Source organism: Ylistrum balloti, unplaced genomic scaffold (genome assembly GCF_031769215.1).
Source record: "Ylistrum balloti isolate Yb309-2 unplaced genomic scaffold, AGI_CSIRO_Ybal_v1 Utg371412, whole genome shotgun sequence".
Lineage (NCBI taxonomy): Eukaryota > Metazoa > Mollusca > Bivalvia > Pectinida > Pectinidae > Ylistrum > Ylistrum balloti.
In genome coordinates this window covers 144,438-169,216 of record NW_026782742.1, presented here as the reverse complement: position 1 = coordinate 169,216, position 24,779 = coordinate 144,438, and the positions used below count along the sequence as shown (strand labels likewise).

General features: G+C 33.9%; 1 protein-coding gene across 2 annotated transcripts; it reads right to left on the bottom strand.

Annotated features, from left to right (window-relative positions):
• Window positions 1-965: 965 nt before the first annotated feature.
• LOC132562414 (dynamin-like 120 kDa protein, mitochondrial) lies at window positions 966-24,693 on the bottom strand. 2 transcript variants are annotated; one of them, XM_060227154.1, is made up of 30 exons: window positions 24,543-24,693; window positions 23,063-23,462; window positions 21,957-22,088; window positions 21,711-21,807; window positions 18,877-18,930; window positions 17,346-17,422; window positions 16,859-16,915; window positions 16,013-16,117; window positions 15,463-15,549; window positions 14,480-14,556; window positions 13,908-14,025; window positions 13,570-13,644; window positions 13,015-13,086; window positions 12,578-12,677; window positions 11,992-12,122; window positions 11,698-11,770; window positions 11,358-11,430; window positions 10,294-10,409; window positions 9,806-9,870; window positions 9,583-9,659; window positions 8,969-9,061; window positions 8,463-8,535; window positions 7,787-7,942; window positions 7,094-7,202; window positions 6,792-6,925; window positions 5,500-5,586; window positions 4,829-4,945; window positions 4,050-4,143; window positions 3,202-3,312; window positions 966-2,628 (listed from the first exon to the last, which is right to left on the bottom strand). In XM_060227154.1, the coding sequence occupies exons 1-30, from the start codon at window positions 24,578-24,580 to the stop codon at window positions 2,564-2,566; spliced, it is 3,063 nt and encodes a 1,020-aa protein (XP_060083137.1). In that variant the 5' UTR covers window positions 24,581-24,693; the 3' UTR covers window positions 966-2,563. The 2 variants fall into 2 exon arrangements, with proteins under 2 accessions (XP_060083137.1, XP_060083138.1); XM_060227155.1 differs by lacking the exon at window positions 18,877-18,930.
• Window positions 24,694-24,779: the final 86 nt, after the last annotated feature.

Below are 24,779 nucleotides of genomic sequence, written 5' to 3'. Positions count from 1 at the left end.
TCACCATAGTACATCCTGAAGGAGTCGGATTAGACTGTTTCACAATATCCAACTTTAGATTTATGAACTTTTGGATCACTGCATACCAGCAGTAATTGATAAGTACTGATAGTATAATATATATATACATTTTGCAAAACCTTAACCTTTATATCAGTTTTCTGAAAACTTGTTCAACATATCCATAGAGAAGGTAGTGGTTAAAGCACTACTAACAGTGATTTTTCTCTTTTTATATCATTTCTGCAGAAATTTTCCATCTTTATTGAATAATAAATGTTTGTATGTATATAAAGTTGTGGGATGAAGGGAAAAATTAAGTTGGATATAAACTACAATTTTCTTTTTCCTTTCTGGTTAAGAATATAAAATTCCCTCCTACATAGTTTGTAATTGGCTTATATTGGGAAATTGTACACTGGATGAATGCAATGATTAAAATGTCATAAAAGATAAAACTTTGTTTGACTTGTTGTTTCATAAAAATCATTATTTTTTTTTTCACTGACCAGTAATGGACATCGGTGGGCTTATTTCCAGACACAGATAACAAAGCACTGTGTGTAAAGATATTTTAACTTTAAAGGAGCTTTAATTTTATATTAGGGTAACAGATCACTTGCAACACACCAAGAAACAACTTAAACTTGCCGATTATAGCAGTAGGCAATCAGGGCTCCAGCTTTTGTTTAGAGGTCCCACCCATAGAATTTTCTGGTAAATAGACAGGAAACCATACCACATATAGAAGCTATATAATTTTAACTCTTGATGTCGGGTAGATGATATACTGAAAAAGCCTTTATATAGAAAGCATCATGATAGCAGTGTATTTTAAATTGTCAACAGAGAATTAACTGTGTCGCCCGAAGGCATGAGATGGTTGAAGGAAGTTCAACCAGAAGCTATGCTGTGTATGCCTACAAAACTCGTCATCCCGTCAAAAACAAAAAACTAATGCAATATAACTTTTTCCGATTTATCAAATGATATTTTATCGTAGTTTTACATCAGATAGTCACTGAAATACATCACATTAAGAAAAGTTGTTGAGAGTGTAGATTCTACCATCACACATAGTATAATACCAGTTTCAATTTCATACTTCTCACAATCACAGACATTCAGACACTGATTCAGTTGAATTTCATATTCCATGTAAATAATGAACTGATTTAATACAAGGTACATGTATTCCAATATTATATTCTAAACTTCAATTGTAAGCTATAAAGTACGTGAAATTCACAAACACCCAAGAGAATTGAACAAGTTGTGACAAAATTATCTTCAATTTCTTATCACTGAAGCCGATAGACCATGTTGGTCACTGAATCCAAACGTTTCACTAAAAACGATTGCCAATAAAGGACAAACAGCAAACAAGCAAGATGATTTACCAATATTGAAACACCAAACAATTCCATGGTATATCATACAGTTTTGTAATTATGTAAGAAAATGCATATGAGGTTAAGTATTCTTGTAAAAACTACAAAAACCAAATTCAATGTATGATTATCAAACAAAGAATATTTTGACGCATTTTATAATTGACTTCATATGTTCAGATTTATTCAACATGAAATACACCATCCATACTGATAATTTCATTTCTGTATTTGGATTGTTGAATGGAAAATATATCAATAGATTTAGTAACCATAGTAATAAATGAAAATTATATTATTTCTTATATGGTATAAATTAAAATGGAATAACAAAATATATAACCAACAAAGAGTTAAAATTCTGCAACTAAAATGACTTATGTCAACTCCATGGACAAAAAGAATGATTAAGTGTATTCCCAGACATAGCAGTTAAACCATTCTCAAGATAAAATTCAAATAACGGAAGATTTACCTCCCTTTGTTTACACTTGATGATACATAAAGCAAATTTAAACAAAGAATAACCATGAAATTACTATAACAGTGAATATCTCTACATCAATTTTGTATAGAGAAACGAAGTCTGTCTTTTTATATATTGACTTGCTGGGAAGGGAAGACAGATTCTTTAACTGCATCTTGATATATTTTGTAATGGAAAAGAAGCACTTCAATGTATTGGGTACGGATTTGATAAATTAATTAATAACTTGGTTATAATTGTTTAACTAGATTATTTATGAATAAAGAAGAAATCCCAGTATAAAGAATTTTGATTTGTATATTGTAAACAGTCGTTTAACCAGTAATTTGTTGCAATATTTGGATTAAAATGACAAGAATATTATGCCACTACTTAAACACTCCAATACACTACACCTATTGGTTGTTGTTGAAAATACATCAGATTGTTGACGATCAGTAAATAAACTTATTGCCAACAGCTCCTATAGACGACCACCATTTCTTACATAAACATTCACATAAGCCACAAATAACTGGAATCTGTCGAGTGTTGTTATTTAAGATAATAAGAAACTTTCACAAAATCCATGTTAAGCTTGCGTCCTGGACCTGCACCAAATTATACCATGCACACAGTCTGATGAGTTCACAACACTTATAGCTGAGATACATCATACATATGCTAAACAAAGCATCCTGATTCATCATTTCTCCTTGTTGAGAGCATTAATAAATTCTTCTAATTTTTCTTGAATCTGTCGAACTTTTTCTGTAACAAAAACAAAATATTGTTAAAATTTGAAGTACATGTATATTTTTTAAAAACATTTTTTATTCAATCTTAATTCCTTTCTGTAAAGATGAGATGACAACTAGTTGACAGACAAAAATATCAAAACTATTTATTCATGTAGGATTCCTGTCTCAAACATATTGTTTCTATTTCATCTTCACACTAAAGAATTCATGACTAAATCTGAAGTCTCTCTACAGAATACAACATAATATGAAACAAGAAAGAAGAGATTTCTGTCCTTACACCCACTGAAAACCAAATCCTTTTTAATCCGGATAACTTTTCAAAACAGATTTCTCAACTATATCTCATTTAAGTTTGAACTGGCAAATTTTAATTGAGGAAAAGTTACATTGTTATATTTCTCCTTGTTCTTCGAAATTGGAATTATGATATGGCTAAAATTAGATAATACAGTAAGACACCACATGAAGAAATTAACCTTTGTTGAAATGAAATCTCCATAATATTTTGTAATAACAATTAAGAATGAATTTTTGATGCATTATATAACGAAAAACACATCATTTCCTGCTCTAAACTTACTTAGCTCCTCAGCCAGCTGGACCCGTCGACCTGTCAACAACTTGCTCAGTACTTCCTTGTTGTCTACAAAGTCGTCGAGGACGTCTTTAATGATCCTTTCTAGTCGTCGTGCTGTCAACAACACAGAAGTAATTGTAAATGCAACATATCAAGAATATAATACTTAAAGAGGGGACGGTGGGACAACACTAGACAATTCATTATGTATGTAACACATACATGGTGTGTGACTTTGAACAATTTACAATGTATGTACTGTGTAGAAACATCTTGAATGTGAGTTTTCATTCAGTACAACAAAATTCTCTAAACTTTATTTAAAAAAAATTATTTTTATAAAAAGTAACAATTGTCTTTTGAACAATATTCGAAATATCAGCATGAAAATCAAATTTTCAATAAACTGGAGAATACTGATAAGAAACACTTTATTGTATTGATCCTACACCAAGCTCAGGACATCAACACATCATCTCTGAATCACTCAAAGTAGGGGGATTTGTTTCTGTTAGTTGGGGTCAGAGTCCCCTTGAAGTAGCTGGTGGCTACCTCACTGTACAACATAATTATAATTAAAGCGAGTGTTACCCAAAGTCACAACCACTTCAGCACAGACTGGTCTGTTTTTCAGTTTCTTGAAAAAACACAAACTGCCAAGGATAGTGAGTACATTGTGTTGAACAAAGGCCAATACTCTGACCGAATGTGCTATCGTAACCCCTAACAGGTAGGGGGAGGAGGAGAAATATATAAGTAACATCCATATAAATAGATGGGCTGATTATCGAGCTTATTGTAGGACAAATATCACAATATTCACTAGTGACTGAAATGATTATATGAATTACCTTCATTGTTCATGACCTGTTGGCGTAGAGCATTACTAGTAACCTGTAACATCCTCTGTAGTCTCCAGAATAACACTACATCATGGCATTCCAACTGTAACCAAACAATTTATGTTTTTATATTCTAGATGTATACTGTATTCAGGAATCCTGTTTTTCCAAGTCAAAGTCAGTAACAGGACTCCTCATTTATTACAATTAAAATTAGTAAGAAGCTGACGTATGATGTGGCATGACCTTTGACTCTCAAACTTTGACCTTTGTTCACCTTAATACAATCAGGTGTAGAACTTGATGTTAGGATACTATGGGGTCAAAAAATAAGAATGAAATCTGTTTAGAGGTTCTCAAGATATGACAATGTTTCGGAACAAGATGCATGAAAAATAAAACAAAAAAGGGCAATAAGGAGAGTTATGATTCTTGTGCACTGCCCTCCTACTCATTGAGATCTATCTACTTAGGAAGTTTCATGTTGATACCTCTTATAGTTTTAAAATCTAAGTATTGTAAATAACAACGGGCAATAATTCCTACATTATACAAAATAGAGTGATGTTTCTTGTGCACTGCACATTTCCTTGTTGAGATCTATCTACCTATGAAGTTTTATGTTGATATCTCTTATAGTTTTTGTGTTACGCTCCGAACAAAATTATGATGTATGGATGGACAAAGCGGCGACTATATGCTCTCTCTTCAGATAGTATGATAAAATATATGTAACACTGGTATTGCCTGTATGACAATACATATTGTATATGTAGAAGAAATGTTACCCCTGAATCTTGGAATCCCTTCTGGTAGTGGTAGAATCCTTTACGACAGTCCTGGGCCTGGGATAGAGCCTTCCTCATAAAAGATTCTCTATATACATGGTACCAAGTCTCCTTGATCTGTTAACATAAACATCACATCTGTAATGTCAACAATGTTCTTGTGTCTGATAAAAAACCTCTGTTACTATTATAATGTCCTGTGTAGGACGAGTAATGGATTAAAAGGCTGTAATGTCAGATATAGAAATTAATCACTAAGAATTATCAGCCCCAAGCTTCTTTACCGAATTGCATCCAACAAATATTGCATACACATCTCCAAGTTGTTGGATAATTGATTCCATTTATTAATTCTATATAATAGTATTCTCAATACCCTGATGGTTACGATCACTTTTGCTTTCTGTGCCCCTGGAACATGTCATAGCAATATTGACTGCACAAGCAAAGTAATTTGATTGCTTCCAGTAGAAAAACACTGACCAATCACAGGCTCCTTTTGAAGATTACAAAGGAGCAACATCATGTTTATCAAAGGATAAATTTTTTCATCTTCTCCACCAGGTGTCACACATTCAGGAACCTTCCAGGGGGTGCCGAGAGCAAAAGTAATTGTAACACCTTGAGTATCAAGGACAATATAACCTAGATTAGTAAAAAATGTTACTTACAAATTCATTGTCCACATCAACACCTTGTGTCTGAAGATTTCTCCTCACAGTCGTCAGCTCATCTGGGGCTATTACAGATTTATGAGTCTGAAATTAAACGAAAATACATCAGACGTCTGTCTTCTTATCACATTATTCCTGATGCACTATCCTATTAACAGTGCTATTTAAATGCATGCACTCACTCTGAAAGAGTCTAAATTGATTCATTGTTGTGTTAACAGGCCTGATGATCTAAAAAAAATGCCAATACAAAAGTCAGAAATCGTCTTCCCCTAATCAACTCATTTTAAATTTAACAAGAAGCCCACGGGCCTAAATGGTCATCTGACTAAAAAAACTTTCAGCAAGGAGAAGGCTAATTTTTTTCTACTTTAAATCAATGTTTAAAAGTTTAAAATATGGCGGCCATCTTGGATTTCAGACAGACCCGAAATATAACAACACTTGGTCAGAACCATATCAGGGTTATTTCATGCAAGTTTGAGCTCAATCCTACTATTAATTGTTTACTTCTGATGACCTAAAAATCTTTCTTGATTTAATTTTGAAGTATTAAATAAACTGTTCACATGAAATGTCCTTTACTTCAAATAGCCTGAATTTTATCTACTGTCCTTTCATGTTGTCTCCATTTGAAAACCAATACTTTCCTAGCTGATTGAATGCAGTCTATCTTTTCATATTAAGTAAGAAGTCAGAAAGATTGTTTGTAAAACACATTTCACCAAATTCAACAATGCAGGAAAAGTTTCACTACTCTTTACTCTGAAAGTGTTATATGTATATATTAACAGCAAGTTCAGATTGACTGAAAACATGATCTTTTAGACAGAGGGTAAAAATTCCACTGTATACCATTAATAAATAGCCTACACTTTCAGAATTGACTTACATAAACAGCCTACCATGTCAGAAGTGACCTACATAAACAGCCTACCCTGCCTGATATAACCTATATAAACAGCCTTCTGTGTCTGGTTTGACCTATATAAATAACCTTCCCTGTCTGGTTTGACCTATATAAACAGCCTTCACTGTCTGGTTTGACCTATATAAACAGCCTTCCCTGTCTGATTTGACCTATATAAACAACCTTTCCTGTCTGGTTTGACCTATATAAACAGCCTTCCCTGTCTGATTTGACCTATATAAACAGTCTTCCCTGTCTGATTTGACCTATATAAACAACCTTTCCTGTCTGGTTTGACCTATATAAACAGCCTTCCCTGTCTGGTTTGACCTACATAAACAGCCTTCCCTGTTTGGTTTGACCTATATAAAAAGACTACCTTGTCAGAGATGAGAATTTTCTGTAGTTCCTCCTTAGTTGCTACTCGGTTTTTATGATCTGCAGTTCGGTGTTTCCAATGGAGCCATTGTTCCCGCTTGCCTGGACCAGTCATCTCTTTGAGTTTAGCCTCAGCTACAAATAATTACCCATGTGGTCATCAGTTGTGTAACTTGTAACTATTACTGGTACAATCAGTAGAAAATGAGTTCTAACATCAATACAGATTTAATAAAACAGAAAATAGTTTACAGATAATTATGTTAAATGCATCAAAGTGTGTGTGGTGGTTGTATCACTCACTTTGGTCCAGGCGAGAACGTATGGATTCCTCCATGAAGCGTATAGCATTGTCCCACTGCTGTTTGTCTGACACAGACCTATCCTCTAAAGTGTTTACCTGGATCACACGCTGTTAAAATACAACATCAAAATAAGCACACACTGGGACAAGATCACTGATGCAATGAATATATATTAAAAATTGGGTGTATCAATGCCCTCTGTATGACACCTGTTAACTGTTTAATAGGACTGTGTCTGTCAATTTAATTTCTACCGATCAGTGATCTGGAGCACTATATCTGGGGATTACATGTCTTACCAGACTACTGTAACCATGGTGACATCTTATTTAAGCACAATCAAATCTGAGTGTAATATCACATTTTGGCGAAATAACACAATGATCAATTTGTTATATAAAACAATTGATATACAGAAAATGTAGTCAACACCACCATATTGCTTGCTGCCCCACAATGGTTTCCCAGACTCCTCTACCTTGCTATCCCACAATGCCTTACCAGACTATCCTCTACCTTGCTATCCCACAATGCCTTACCAGACTATCCTCTACCTTGCTATCCCACAATGCCTTACCAGACTATCCTGTGCCTTGCTGTCCTACAATGTCTTACCAGACTATCCTCTACCTTGCTATCCCACAATGCCTTACCAGACTATCCTGTGCCTTATTGCCCTACAATATCTTACCAGACTATCCTCTGCCTTGCTGTCCCACATGTGTTTGGACTTGCTTGTCTCTATCACTGTCTGCTTCAGCTTGTCAAACAGCTCTTCATGGGACTTACTTTTCTTATCCCGCTCCACAAACTTCAGGAACTCGTCATGTAATGTGTCCCAACCTACCTGTAATGCAATAACATAGTTAGCACCTCCAGAACTTGGGCGAAAAAAAAACAACAAAAAAACGAAAAACACAAAGTAAATTAGAATCTCCCTGGGGCAAAAAAAAGATAGATGGTAATTGTGAAATTAGTTGATCAAGGAGAATCAATGCCCCAGAGCATGATTTGTCAAATTTGACTGTCAATTTCTTCTATGTTTTGTAGAGATCATTTGCTGGGTTTAATACAGGGATTCCCTTGTGTAGTTTAGTGGCTACCTCACTGAAGAACATAGGGGAGGCCTGCTCAGCAATTTGGATAAAGTTTATTCCTAAAGGACACAACTATGTCTGCACACAACAGTTTGCTTCTCTACTTCCTGAGAAACACAAACCGCTACTGGTAGGGATCAAAGCATGTCACATAACATCACAAGTTACATCATAAGTAATGTAGTCTAAAGACACTTTCACTGACTGAACTATCGCTGAAATTTTTAGAGATCAATGTAAGATGATTAATACCGACTGTTAATCACTTACCTCTACACATTTACGTGGCAGTACGGAGTCCGCCCATTGTTTAAGTCGAATGTCTACAGTTGTATTGAAAGTCCTGTAAATGAAAACTTTCTACATTATAACAAAGATATTACAATGGAAGTAGATATACCTTATTATGTACTACAAATACCTGATTGCTTAACACAAATCAACACCCCAATAACATTTAAACCTGTATCAATGAGTATGTCACACATTGTAGCAATATCTATATCAACATTTCAAACAGGCAAATTGTCTTAACTAATAGTTCTCCACTCCTTACCAATACATTTTAAAACATTTCACCATAATATTGGCCAACAATGACTTTGATCGTTTAAATTCAAGCTTACTTTCACAAGCATGGTTTTGTATAATTCAAGCAGGTTTAATAATTTTTAATCAATTATATCCAGACTGATCAGACTTATCGATGGAGTTTGGAATTAAAATTTCTGTAAGATATTTTGTGGCTGTTTTTCCGTGATAGGTTGAACACATACCCAGAGTTTTGTGACTGTGCAGCAGGAAGGTAGATATTCTCAAAGAAGTGTGTTGATGCCTTTTCCCACAGACGTTGAGCGAATGCATCCTCCCTGTAAGTAAAAACACAGTGAAAACATTAATATTTCATTCATACCCATTACTATTTACACATCTATAAATACAATAATAAAGACTGTTGACTTACTACATTAATATTGACTTGCATCTCATTCATTAAATTTGTTTTCATTTCTAAAACTATTCACTTGTAATAAATATATATCAACTGACATGACAGATTTTCCTTTTTAACTTTGGTTTTCTTAACAGATTAAAAAAAAAATCTGATGGTTTGAATTTTTCACAGGTTTACCTTTACCAAAGGATTGATGCAAAAATGGTTTTATTTACTGAAGGAGACAAGAAGCGCCCATTGATCTCAATAAATTTTGTTTTTAGATTTTCTATTGTTCACCAAAAAAAAAAAAACAAAAAAAAAACTGAAAAATAGAAGCTCTTGAAAATGATGTGTATTTCAGTATATATAATCCATGATCTTAAACTGCAGATATCAGAGAAGTAAATTAATATGAAATCATGACACAATGTAAGTTGATGTGAAACCACTTACCATTCCTTGGGTGTGACCTGACTGAGATTGATGATTTCGTCCAGGATCTCACCTCGTGCTTTATCAAACAGTTCATCCTGTAGGCCACAACAGAAACCACAGATTTACAGACAAATTTACTCAACAAAACTATTGTAAAATGCAGATTTAATTTAGAAACATGAAGATGATAATTGAATGTTAATTAAATTCCAGTGTAATACCATCTAATTTATAAACTTACTCTGTCAAGCTCCCTAATGCGTGGGAATGTATTTTTCCATTCTGTTTCAAGATTAAATCTTGTAGCTGAAATATGTCAAACACAGGTTTTAAACAATAAACAAATATTTATCAAGACATGAGGTTTTATTCAACGTGTTTTCACTGACATTCAAATCTCTGCTGACAACTCATTTAATCTTAGTTAAATCAACAACTGATTTATGTCGAAGATCAACAAACAACTGATTAATGTTAAAGTTGATCAATATTATTATGTCATTTTTGTAATAAAAGTAAGAAAACTTTTATTATAATGATAAAAGTACTAGAAACATTCATTATTGCTCACTCTAAGTGATACTGTTATTCAAGGTAAATGAATAGAAAAACCAAAATAAAGTGTGATCAATTATCATGGCACTACAGCATGGGATAAGTTCACCTTTGAACCATGACCTGATTGACCTTTGCACTAGGACCCAAACTTTGAACCTTCACCATACTAACCTTTGAAGGCATCAGCCTGTTGCTCCACAGATTCCTTCACCATTTTCCAGAAGAGTTCTGACACAGCCATACTCATGTTCTGAGTATTCATCTGTGTTGGTTTTAACACACCCTCCCTGTTAAAATATAACAGAAATTCTCAAGGATCACACAACACCTTAAGTTTCATGACATTCCTTCTACGTCATTATCAGTGACAGAACAAGCATCCCTCAAACAATACAATGATATCAGAATCATACCACATCATGCTTTTCTTCCATAATCAGGGTTTTCCATAATTATGTTAGTAGAAGACTGTGTAGTGAAAGTGGGAGGCTGGCAAAGCCAGCCGACCCGAGCCACAGCGCGGCGAGGTAGGGGTGGCTTGCCGTGTACGTGTAGTCGTGTACGGAACATTATTACGGAACTGGATTGGTGTAGGCGGCCAAATGATCAAAGTAACTGGTCAAATTGGCCGGCGACCGGCTCTTATGGAAAACCCTGCAAAATGTCTTTTTTATTTCTTTCATTATTTCATACTTTTACATATAAGATTAATGCTGTCAGATGCAATCGTGAAAGACAACCAATCGGTTACAACCTTTAGATTATTATCATGTGATACACTACACCATACACTTCCACTATTTAACCAGCAAAATTGGCAAAAACAGTGGAAGTAGTGTGACAAACGATGGACAATTATTCAGTGAGGTGGTAAATGGTGTGGTATAAAGACAGTGGTGTACAATGACCATAGTAGACAAGGCTGAAACATGTCTCTTAAAGTCTTACACTGGATTCTATATACACTTTTTTTTCTGCCAAAGCAGAAAACTGCCCGTTCCCTAATTTTTTTCTAAAATGAGTACCCAGGGGTACACATGTACCTACATTTGACCCCAAGAAAAAGCTCAATAAAATGTAATCAACAAATGGAAGTTCAATCTACCTGAGGATTATATGCATAGCTTTTGTTTTTAGAAATCTGTCTTCATCATAGAGAACTGACAGATAAATCTACACAGTTAGAGACCATCTATAAAGGATCCACATTTTATAATAGTGTTTTACAGACTTACTTGAATAACCTGGAGTTCCTAAAAAAGTTTTCCTCGTAGTCTTTGATTGTCTGTATACTGTCATTTTGGTTGCCTGTAAATAGCAGTAGAATAAAAATTTACCACAGATAATTGTCCTTCTATTTTTCCATCTAAAATGAGACTAAATTTATCATGAGAGAAAATGCAGTCTCTTCGTAGTGGTAATTCTTATGTGGAATGTGACCCCAGGTAAACATGGATTTCTACCGTGAAGGTTGAAATTCAACACTAGGTCAACATTAAAAGTGAAGTAAGATATGATAAAACAATATACCAAATGTATGAAAATTATTTTATCAAATTATCTTAAGGTATCTACCTCTTCCAGTAACCACAGCAAAGTACCCTAAGGCTTTCATTGGAAATAGTCGGCCTTCTAAAATGGATTTGATCTGAAACCAAAAAAAAATACATTCCTTCTAAGGTCTGTAAAAAATTAATGATGTTGACACATCAGTATTAAAGTTGTAAATACCATTTAAGATTATAAGGCTGAAAGAGAAATATTTTAACAGAACTGCGTGTTTCCATTCATAGCAATTGTGTGACATTTGTAAAATGTATATGACTTCTAGAATCTGAAGGAATTCTATCAAAATTTCCAGCTACTCACACGATCAGGGTTGTACAGGTTACTTTCTGCTAAATCAACTTTGGTCAGTACAAATATGGTTCTCCGGCCACTAGGGTCCATCTGACTGACCAGGTCAGTCACATTACTTCTCTCAGCATCTAAAGAGCCATCTACAGATAGAAGGAATTTCTAAATCATTAATAATAAATAAGAGATGAAAGTTAAACTTGATGCAAGAGTAACATAAAAGGGGCATAACTCCAAGGAAAAATCATGGAAAAAATTAATTGCCACTGCACACTACTCTTAGCACTTAATGGTATGATACTTAGGGTAGATATGAACCAAATCTGTTTTCAGATTCTGAAGATATAACAGTATGATTCGGGATGGATTGCAACATACTGGGATGCAACAAGAACAGGCAGAAACAATGGATGTGGGTACACTATATATGTCCCTGCCCCACATAAAATGGCTGGTGGTGGGGAGCGTAAAAATGCCTTTCAGTTGATAGATATTCAGCACAGAACTTCATATGCAAGTAATTACCTAGAAGTAACATATGAGAGTGGCAAACAGAAACAGTACAATGCTGATAAATTGTCTATGTCTGTGGACATACCTTGGATACAGAGGACAATTGAGTTTGGGTTTTCCATGTAACTTCTGACTAGATGTTTGATAGAATCTTTTGTATCGGGTGCCATCTGAGTTGTCACAGTCTGCAAGCCAAAACACATTCTTAAAAAGTAACAATACATGCTGATAATTTTAAATGTTTCTTCAGTACTATATACATGTAAATAGTATGTTTTACCTTTTTTGCTTCTATCACATACAGCTTTTGCAAAAATATCTATTCTACACCTCTAAAATTTTCAAATTTGGTAAATATTATTAAGAGTGTTTCATGTAAAGAATCTTAACATAATATATGTATTAATTAGATGAAGATTTCAGCTGAAAAATAGGTTGTGGTGTTGACAGATGTTCTCAGATGGATCTCTTCAGATATGTCAACAGTGTTCCTTTTTGTCAAAAGCAAACAGGATGACTTACAGAAATGATACCAGGTAGATCCACAAGTACCATCCTGGGTAGACCAGGTCCCTTCACTGTCATGGCTATACACTAAAATGAAATAAACATCTGATAAGTATAAGCATCAATCAAATAACCAGTATTCACCTGAATATTATCATTTCTGATGTAATACAGTAAATTACACACAATCTGCATGAGAGAAATACCTATCGTAACTGTGGGTAACATTTTCTGTAGTTATTTTCATTTAATATAAACATCCTATCCTTACTCCAAAGCTTTTACCATACAAGTTTTCTTCCGCAGTTTTCTTTTTTTGCCAGTATCTACTTATAATTTATTTCATTTTAAGTCTGCTTGGGGAATACTGTCCTAGTGACCTTCAGTTAAGGGAGAAGAGCATGATGTTCTTTTAGGTCTTGCTCTTAAATGGAAAAAATGTTCAACATGCAAGATGAAATAAAATGTGTTATATGGAAAACTGACCAAGCATTAATAGCAGACATTACCTTGCCTCGTTATGAAATTTGAAAGTAGATTGATGTCCCAGCACAACCCTTGGTTACCTACCTCAGGACTGACTGTCTGTCCCTCTTGTACACTCGCCTTCATCCTCAGCTCCACTTCCTTCCTCAGAGCTGCCAGCTGTGAGAGTAGTTACATAAGTCATCCATGTATCTTTACTAAAATCTTATTATTAAGTATTCCAAAATGTTATACATTTCTAATATTTCACAGAAATTGCAAAACTAGCTTTAAGCTTATAATAATCACTGTCGTTGGCCTGGATAGAAGCATGCTAGGGGTCTTTATGAAGATATTGTTGAAAATGGAGATTATTGTTTGAGGAAAATAGTATTTTCTATCTGTACATTTTCTTATTGTTTTCATTTTAGCTTTATTCATACCTCAGATTCCTTAGTGAGATCAAACTCTCTGGTGCTGTCCTTGAACTGTGCTATATGGTATGGACCTTCACTGAGTGTGACCTTCACCGGTGACCTTGTCATCATCTCCCCAGACCCCCTGTAGACCACAAAATATACCAATGATACATTCAATCATCAATCTCCCTAATATCACACAACAGGTTTACCCAAACAAGCACTAATTTGGGATCAAAGATGGAATATCTAACTTCAGCCATGTTTCACTTTCGCCAATGAAAATCAATAAATAAAAATGCTTCTTTTTCAGTTAAAATTCGTCATTGCAATATTCATCCATAAATCTTATGGCAAGAATAGTGAATGTTAGACAGTGGTATAAAAATATCTATTACACAGTGCATTGGTGTTAACAAGGCATATACATAGTTGATATTTTTGTAATTGAAAAAAGGAAATTGTATAAAATGGAAATCCTACCAAAATCTTTTTTTATATCTGTATAAATAAGAGCCATCAAGTGCTAATTATGGATGCTGTCTTTAGAGTCAGCTTTTTTGACACAATGAGTCATTAACATTACAAAACAGTACCTTGGAAATATCCTGGCTCTGGCAATCATTTCCAACACACTGGTCTTACCAGAGCTCTGGTCACCGACAACCACCACCTACAAAACACAGGAGTCAACCATCACAAACATATCAATCTCAGCCTATTACGTTATATAAAAGACTAATTATTTATTTTACAACAATTGCATTGCAAGTTTTTTCCAACTTATATTTATCACTCTTGTTGGCCCGAATGGAAATGTGCAAGGGGTCTAACTATGGGAAACCAAAGTAACCTGGAAAAACCCATATGGTTGAGCAGGTGCCCCATACCTTTTTACGTCTGGAAATTGAACCCCGGATGTCTAGGTGAAAGGTGTCTCACTATTTAAATCTTAATATCAGTAAACAGCACATTCATATGTCAATAATTTTTCAAAGGCTTACAAAATCACACAGTAAAACTGGTAATATAAGAGTGTGAAGTTTGATGAGCATCCCTAAAGGAATGAAGCCACTAGAGCACTGACAAACTTTTACAGATGCAGAGACAGACAAAGAGGAAAACTATAGTCCCACCAGTTCAACTAGCAAGGGGCTACTTAGAGAAATAATAGACTAGCAAGTGCAATTCAATTTCTTCTTGTTACTTAACTTGGTGTGGTTTCAATTTTCCTTCTTTTTTTTTAAATTCAGACCATCCTCAAAGTTGCTTCACATGAAAACACAGCTTCTTATTTCCATATGATTGGACATATGAAGCCAGCACAGAAAAATCTTCAAGAAGACAAAATGCTCTCAAGAACCACAGGTCTTAAGTTTGAATTCATACTTTAGGTTTCAGGAAGATCACTGGTTAGATAGAGCCATTTAAATATAAAGCAGAAAAGAAGAAGCACAACTCCTGAAGCCTGGTAAGCCAAGACACGTTAGCTATCAGCACAGTTGTACAAAAGAAGAAACCTGGCTTCAGGAGTTGCATATCTCCTTTTCTGTTGTAGTCACACTACATGGTAACATACCCTGGGCAGGTTGTCCTGTGTGTTATAGCTGGAGTCATACACAGCCAGTTCATCAAGTACTTCAGAATACATATCTATAAGGGATTTCTGTAATGTAAATATTTCCATTTCATACATTGTAAAATCCTAAAGGAATGTTTAAACAAAATTGAACGACCTATAACATGTTGGTTGAGAGGCATCTTACAGTTTTTACATTGTCTCATTATTTTACATTTTTTGCATGCATTAAAAAAATCCTTTGATATCAAAATTCATAAAACATATATCTAGTAGCTTCTTGAGAAATTCACCAATCAAAAAAAAAAAATTCCTTGTCAAGAATCAGTAAAAGGGCTATTCAATTACAACATTTATTTGACCATTGGGCCAAGGATTACAAAATGAATCACTTCTATCCATGGTTCAATTTCCTGCCTGTTAATTATCAGCATAATATTAATTAAATTTCAATTTGATGTCTCTCAGTAAACCTGTCCTGTGGTGGGATGGGTGTTTCAATGGTCAGGAAGAGCCCTGAACAGTATACATACATAGCTGTAACACCTACTTTCATCACTCTCTTCCGTCCACCCTTGCTTTCCTTCAGCAGTAGATTTCTCTTGAGGTCCTTATTTTCCTTCTCTAGCCGATCAATTTCCTTTTGGTAACGAATCTGTAAATAAAAAATTTGAAAAAATCGAAATTGAGATCACATTTATCATGAAACTAAAATCGAGACTTAAATTAACTGATGTCAAAATTTATTCTTTTAAACACATATCAAATGAAGCATGTCCATTTTTAATTAATAATTTCCTTAAACACATTTTCCTTATATGATTCTTTTATTTTTCTCATAACAAGCAAACTAACCAGAACACTGTCACCTCGGGGATAACTTTTAACCCCACTCCCCCAAATTCGGAGATGACAGACTTCACCGTAGGGGCTATAAACATGAGTATATATCAAATATTAGAATGCTTGAGGGACATAACTCAGGTACGAAGGACTGATGAACTGATGTCAACAAATATGACAAAATAGGTACCAGTGAAAAGATATTAATTCACTTAATACTATCAATAGTCATCACATGACATAACTCAAGTAAGAATTGGCGAAACTGAATGGTGTTAACGGAGACACAAGAATGTGACATGTTTAACATGCTTGCCATGTTTCGTCAAAATCCATAGACATGTTGGGAGGAGTAAGTGGTACATCATTGGTACTTCACATTATCATTACACGTCAAGGGCCAGTATTTCTTTAAAAATTGGAGGAACTAAACAGCATTATCAGAGACAACAAGAACATGCCCTGTCATAAAAAATCCAAGCAATATTTCCCCTCCCACTCCTTCCTAACTTTATTGCTGGGGATGTGGGTGGGGGTTATAATTACACTATACCTGTATCTGTATCATCTCATCTCGAGTTTCCTCCAGTCTCTTCTGCTGGTCCTTAGTCTGGAAGAGAACAGTAGCATCTGTTAGCTATAACAAAGTGTTATGGTACCTGAAGAGCCTTAGGGCCATATGATAATTAGCTCCATATATACCTTGTTTAGAACTTTACCATAGACAAGAACATGTACAAATATTACTTCTGATAAATCTAGTACAGACTCCTGACTACAAAATAAAGCACACAAATAATATCATTACATCTTTTTTAAAAGTCTATTCAAAAGCAAAATGCTTTAATAGAAATCATTCAATTCCGAAATGACTGAAAGATAGAAATTAAAGTTTAACAGTTTTAATCTTTAGTTACCATGATAATTTTTTAAAGCAATATATAGTATGTTTGTTCCCTGATCACTAAATGCAGCAAACACATTTACAGCCTTTTTAAAAACATGTAGCTTAGATCCACATATACACATAGATGACAGACCTGTTTCTTCTCCTCTATACCACCACCTTTATCACTCATTCCAATTAAAGGCAGTACTCCCTTTTTTGTGGATGTATCTGGAATAAACAATTCACCATAAGATCACAAGTATTTTTGTATACCCAGGGTAGTCTTCAGTACGAAAGGAATCAGAAAACAGATCTAAGGCATCTACAAACAATACTATTGACTAATGTTACAAAACTATTTATAACTTAATTCAGTCATGTGACCAATTCCATTACCAATCGGACTAAAATCATTGAACAGCTACCACGGTAGCTTATCATTATAAATTATCATAGTTAGTAAAACTGCATATACCATAAAATTGGTAATTTTCGTGGGTAATTTAATTTTGCTGGATTTGCGGATACTCTGAACCCACAAATTTATTTGTTCATGAAATGATAAATAGAATAAAAACAGATTTTATAACAAGTTAATTTCCTCAATCAGATATATCTATGATATCAAGTGCCATAAAACTGCATATTTTTCCAAAACCATGAAATTTGAGCCCAACGAAAATATATGATTTGACAGTATATAGTGCTGGTGAAATAAGACAGCTTGTGTATATTAAAATTCATTAAAGTCATGTTGATCAGCTGAAGATTGTGCATCGTTAGCAGATAATGGTGTGGAATGTACATAAATATGATTTATACTGTAAAATGCATATTTACTTTAAGCATAATAAATGGCAATGTAGACTTTCTCGTATGTATATCTATATATGGATATCACTTTTCGATTTTTCAGATGTACAACATGTTTCATTATGAGTACACAGATGAGAATGTACCACAGGCCAATGACAACAAAAAGATGCTTCCACATCTAATGTTTCGCTACCTGCCAAGTGTGTTCCCGAGTTACTCTCTTATACAGGGTTTTAACACAGGTACACAGTAAGTGATAACTTTAACGTTGACTCCCTCATGTAAAGGGTTTTAACACATGTACAGGCTAATTGATAACTTTGGTGTTAAATCTCTCACACAGGGCTTTAACACAAGAACAGCCTGAGAGTTTTGGTGACCAGAGGCAGTTTAAATTTGTGCTTTTATCATATATATATAAAATCAAATCATATATTTGTTAATAAAAACTGCACCAGACATATACAAAACTTTCAAAATGAAAAACTGCCCCCCACCACTTCCCAAATTTTCTTTTGACAGACCACTCAAAATCTATGTAAGTTAATTTCCAAATGTTGCCAGTTGCTAAGTTTTGTGTTTGTATCATTTCGGAATAATGACTAATGTATATAATATCTGTATTTATCCTACATTAAGCCCAGGGAGAGTAAGAGGGGTTGGTATTGGGGTAGGGTAGGAGTTGGGGTGGGGGGTACAAAATATCTGACTCACCATGATGATCAAGTTGAAGCTTATTACAGAAAGATGAAGCAGCACTTCTTGGTAATTTACCAAACAGCTACAGATTTATATAGGTTGGTTTTTCACCAGACACAGACAGAAAGTGGGATAAATACAATCAGAAACACATACAGACTACACACCTGGCACTGACGATCCCATTAGGTGGAAAGCACCTGTTTGCATTTGTGGTACACCTGACAAAGGACAAAAGGACACAATGACACCTCATGGATGGGTAAAGATACAATACCAGTAATGTGAGGAACACAACCACACAGATTTATACTGAAACAGTCATCAGACAACTAGGCTCACTAACCATGAAGGCTGCTATAAGCTAAACAAAAGGATTGCTTCGTTTTAATTCATTTTTCTGTTTATACATTGTACCAATCATCAAGTGTCAATTAGAAAGTATATAATTTCTCAAAATTTTATTTGAAATTGAAAATACTGCTTTTGACACCTCTCCGTGTGACTTCAGTAATAAAAATTCTTTTAAAATCTTTGTTTTGGATTTCTATAATTTTTTATTGACTGTGAATTTGACTCTTGCCACGGTTTAGATGGGATGAGAAACATCTAAATACCTGAAGCAGCCCTTATTGTCATCTGTCAGTGAAACAATACAACCAAGAACAGGAAACATATTTTGTAGGATAACTTATTATAAATGTACAAAACATGTTCTGATGAGGCCGAAAAAATATATAGAGATGCCAAATAGAAAACAAAGAAAAAAGAATAAAAAACAAAAGGGAAAAAAACCATGATAACTAAACATATTACTGAAAGAAGTCACAACATGAAAGTTAGCTCCTTTATGTAATTCTAAACACCTAAACAGTGAAACCTTCTATACCTGGTCTCTGATCATCCTGATAACTTCAGTTATAGTTTTTTATAAATATCTGTTTTATCCTACTTTGCCAATTAAGGAGGCTATGGATTTTGACCAAGCCTCTGATTTCTCTCTGGACTGCCAAATTACTTTAATATCAAGCAACATTTTATTGGATGTTGCAGTGTCTGTTGACCAAGGAAAGAAGGTTCCATCGCAAAGCTGTCACAATGTGTTCAGAAGTACAATGGGTGATACAATATGCATTCCTTTAAGTACCATATAACCAAAAAAACAGACGGAGTAATTCATTACATAAACAAGTAAAATTCAGCCGACATTTCTTTTTCAAAATAGAAGATAAACAGAAAAGGGTTGATAATACCATACTGTAGATTACTTATATCTCTTGAATACTGAATTTCTGTATGACAATTAGTAAAGAGGTTACATCACTGTTCTGTATCAGTGGTGTTCATATAGATTAAAGACTGGAATGTTTTATACAGCATGTAGGTTTCCTTCATACCAGTAATATTTCGCAAAACAATATTGGTGGGTCCTTACAGACTTAATGACAGAATTAACATCTAGATTTTTGCAGCAGTTAACTATCTGTGTAAATCAGTAAGGGAAATATTTGACAATGTATTATCCATGTAAATTATGTATCTGAATTAGAAATTTTTTTCTCTAACTTGGGATGAAATAATTAAGAGTTTCTTGTGAAATAGAAGTAATTCACAGTACTTTTATAATGTTACAATACCAATGAGTGTTTTAAGTCTTATAACCAACCTTGATCAATCATATTTTCTGCAAGTTAATTTGTTCAGTATCAATAACGTTCTTGTAATGACAGCATGCAGACATCTTCCCAATCCCAGACTCAGCTTTACATATAGATATATATAATATTTTGGGAAATTCCATGATAAACCAAGGTATGCTATGTAATGGATGACTGAATACATCAATTTATGTATGACTGAATAAAAAATGTTATGGATGACTGAATACACTATTTCATGGAGCACTGAACATACTATTTTACAGATGACTGAACACACTATCTTATGAAAGACTAAACAAATCATCTTATGGATGATTGAACACACCATTCCATGGCTAACACTAACACAACCATTTCTGGAGGATACCTATTGATTAGTTTGTGAACTATTTTTGAATTATGAATAAAAAAAACATGAAAGTACATCCCTAAAACTGACAACTTGGTTCTACTGTATTATTTATAAAATGCCTTTTCATTTTTCAAAGTACATATAAGGTTTTCTTATTGGGAGTCAATAATTGCAATCATACTGTAGGGAGCCAATCATGTTGGAAATAAATCATATTATTGACCAACCAAGTGGTTTCTTTACTGAATTCCTTCAATCTTGGGTGTCTTATTGGTGAAAATTCAAATGTTCAGAGGAGATACACATATCAAGGATGAAACCCTTGGATTTCAAAAGTAAGGAAACACTTAAGCTGATACAGATACAGGGTTTAGCTATATAATTGTAAACGGTTCTTTACAACTGTTCTGTAATGAAATGATTTTATGAATATTATCCTTTTATCAGCCTCAAAATGAAAATTTTAAAATGTTTTAAATAAATTGACTGAAAATAGGGATATTTTGAATTATTATGAACAAGGATGAGATGACAAAATTTATACATTTTTAGCATAATTTAATTGTTCAAGGAATTTTTATGTCCATCATATATACTGAGATATTGATATCATAACTTTAACAGAAACTGTTCAGGAGACTAAGCTTCTATAGAAATGTCTCTGAAGAAACTTTATCAATTTTATTTTCATTAATAATGAATTAAACCCTATATTAATTTCTCTGCATTCCATTAGAGACCAAAATAGGATGTTAACCCTTTAGTAAGCAATGAGTTATTTTCCAAAAATGAAAAAAAGTATAATGAAAACTTTCCCATTCTTAAAGAAAACATGTTCAAAAGAAAAGATTTCTATGTACAAACATTGGTAATACATCATTTTCCTTGGTCAACTTTTCAATGGAACAATCAAATCAAATGATGATAGTTTTGATTATCTACATATTGTTTTTCTGTAAAAACATCCTGTAGTATATGTGATACTTACCCTCAGAAAGTACAGACGACAGATCCATTTTAGACCTGTTGTTAACCCATTGCTCTTGTTTTTTCTTCAAGTTTTCAACTTTGTTTTTCATCCAACCCTAATGGAGGAGACAAAAACAAAAATATGTGAAAACGATACTTTCATTCAATAAAGTTCAAATAAGTATCCCTTTTAAAACAAACTAATATATATTTGAAATATCAAATTTGATTCTAAGCACATACCACATATGAAGACAAATTTTACCTTTTCTGGAAGAGCTAGAGATTTTCTTTTTTCTTTTAAAGACTGCATAAACTTGTCAATTTTTTCCGAATCGGGTAAATAATCTTTTGTCCAGGCCACATCAGGAAACATTTCTTTATAAGAATCAAGTTTCTGAAATATACAAGTGAAATTAGCACGAACTTCAAAAAACATAAAAAGAATAAAAGAATATAATAGAAAACAAAGAGAGAAAAAATACATACTTTTTTAGTAAATAATGCATGATTATAATACCAATCAAAGGTTACCTCTCATTAATCATGATATAGTCCAACAGGAGATATCAGCTCTTACGATATTTATATTTTCCAAGATAAAAATTCTTTTGACCAAAATCTCAGGTAGGTGTCCCCAGTATGACACTAATTACTGTTTGAGTTCATCCCGCACACATGTGTATACATCGGACACAAAACACCGAGGGCAACAGTGATCAGTTAGGGCAGTAAACAGTAATAGACCCACTATAACTGTGCTAACAGCCTATCAAAAGGGGTGTTGTACAATGTAACATCTCCAGACATAATTCCATGGATTTATAATCTCAAATTGTTCATAACTTGTTTTGTTCCTTCTTATACCAAAACAATGTGTGAAACACATACATTACTTTACTAAATGATGTAGCTGATCTAAGGTACTTCATTCATTCACATGAAACACCTACATTAGGTATCTACTGCTACCTTTGAGGAAAAAAAAACAGAAATGACAGTGAAATTGATTCCCATTACGATATATATCTAAAATCTGTTACTGTGCTGACAACAGAATAAACATGGTGTTTTGACTGACACTTATATATAACAGTTTCCATGTTGCTTCCTTTTTATTTATAAAAGAACTATATATAATTCACAGATGCCAAAATCATAAAGACAATGAGTTGTTTGTCCAACGATTTTAGGGTATCCCATTTGTGGTCTGAACATAACGTCTCAAAATTGCTTTCCTCGATATCATAATAGTTTTTCTCTTAAAAATAAAAATATCATAATAAGTGGGTTCCACTGTAATAATAACTATTAATCAAAATGTTCTAATTACTAATTATATCTCACAAAAAGTTTCCAATCTTGTTTTACCTGACTAATCAAAGCCCCTCCTCCTACAGCACCAACTAGCATGAGATATCGGACCTTGAGGAACCGACCCACACTGGTGATGACTCGTGCTACAGTTCCAGCACTCCGAGTACTTGCCCCTGCTCCAATCTGAGCTAACCCAGATCTGGGGATAAGAAAATTGATATTTCCGGAATAAGGAATCCTTGAATGTAACTGTCTTATTGTTAGCCCAGTCATTGGGTATCTAGAAATATTCAAAATGTTAGGCTGTAGTTCCATTCCCAGCTGCTGCTGCTGTGAGTGATGACCCATCGTGTAATATCGTGGTATAACAGCCAAGCTTCGCTGAGCATTTCTGACACTTCCATCATATACTGCTTTCTCTGTGGCTTTTTTCAAGCATACTTCACACACTGGACTAAAAAGAAGAAGAAAAAGAACAAAATTTTTAAATGTATGATCATGAACTTACCGGAGCACATGTGTATATAGTGAAAAAGACAGAGCATGAAAATAATGATAAAAAAATTTGTAGTCATATCAATATGGGGTTAGGGTTAGATATAAGACATTGTATATGCATGTTTTAATAGACAAGTTGCCATCAATATTCATCATTGTTTATGTTTTTAATATGATCCTTTATCATAAACACACAACCCAGTTTTTTCTCTGTGGACAAGTGTGTGTTATTGAGTTATCAGAAGCTCAGGTGCGGTTCTCCAATAAGTTAAGTTCACAGAGGATAATACCTACATAACACATCATTGTTTATGTTTTTAATATGATCCTTTGTCATAAACACACAACCCAGTTTTTTCTCTGTGGACAAGTGTGTGTAACTGAGTTATCAGAAGTTCAGGTGCGGTTCTCCAATAAGTTAAGTTCACAGAGAATAATACCTACATTATACATTGGCAGTCAGCAGACATACATGTAACACTGTTGAAGCAAATCAATGCATGCTACATTAAATATCAGAATATACTATCATTTTGGGATTACAGATAAATCTTTTCACAGACTTCATAATTCAACATTGAAAATTTAAAGATATTGTGTTACAAACAGTGTATATCTCCTGAATGGAGTGGGTTTTTTTTCACATCCTGTGTTGCTTTCCAACCGATGATGCCAACAATATAATGCAACCTGAACAGGTTGGGAACAACTCTACATATGGGTAATAGTCCTACAATTGATGATTAGTTACAGCATCTGATAGTTACTCAAATGCAGGCCTAGTGTACTTTTGAAACAGAAACATGTGAAGTTCATTTAAACATACACGGAAAATATACACATACAAGCCTTGGTTCAACGAGCAAAATGGTCAGAATTTAGCAAAATAGCCATCATCAATTTACTTAAGTGGTAACCGTAACCAGAGACGTATATATCTCTGCTGTAACCAAGGTAAATTATTTGGGATGGTATATAAGGTGACGAAACGCATGAGAAAAAACTGAAATCGGCGGAAGGGTGGGTGTCTATATACCCGAAGTGTCCGCTGAGTACCAATCTCGCCTTCAACATTTTGGTTCTTGCTTAATCCTTCAGTCACAAAGCAATGTTTTTTCGCTTCTCCATTATATTCCGTTCAGAGTTCAATCGTGGTCCATAACCCTAGGCACCGCATGTCACTGTTCCTGTCGAAAATTGCAAAATGACCTTCACATCTAAAGTCGACAAATTGTGTTATTGGTTTATTTTCGCACAAAATGTTTTTAACACT

Coding starts and splice junctions, on each gene's coding strand:
- LOC132562414 (XM_060227154.1), bottom strand. CDS start 24,580: ATGTTGAAGGCGAGATTGGTACTCAGCGGACACTTCGG. Junction 14,557..15,462: donor CACAGGACAACCTGCCCAGG/GTATGTTACCAT, acceptor TGTGTTTTGTAG/GTGGTGGTTGTCGGTGACCA. Junction 12,678..13,014: donor ATCTACCTGGTATCATTTCT/GTAAGTCATCCT, acceptor TTTGGCTTGCAG/ACTGTGACAACTCAGATGGC.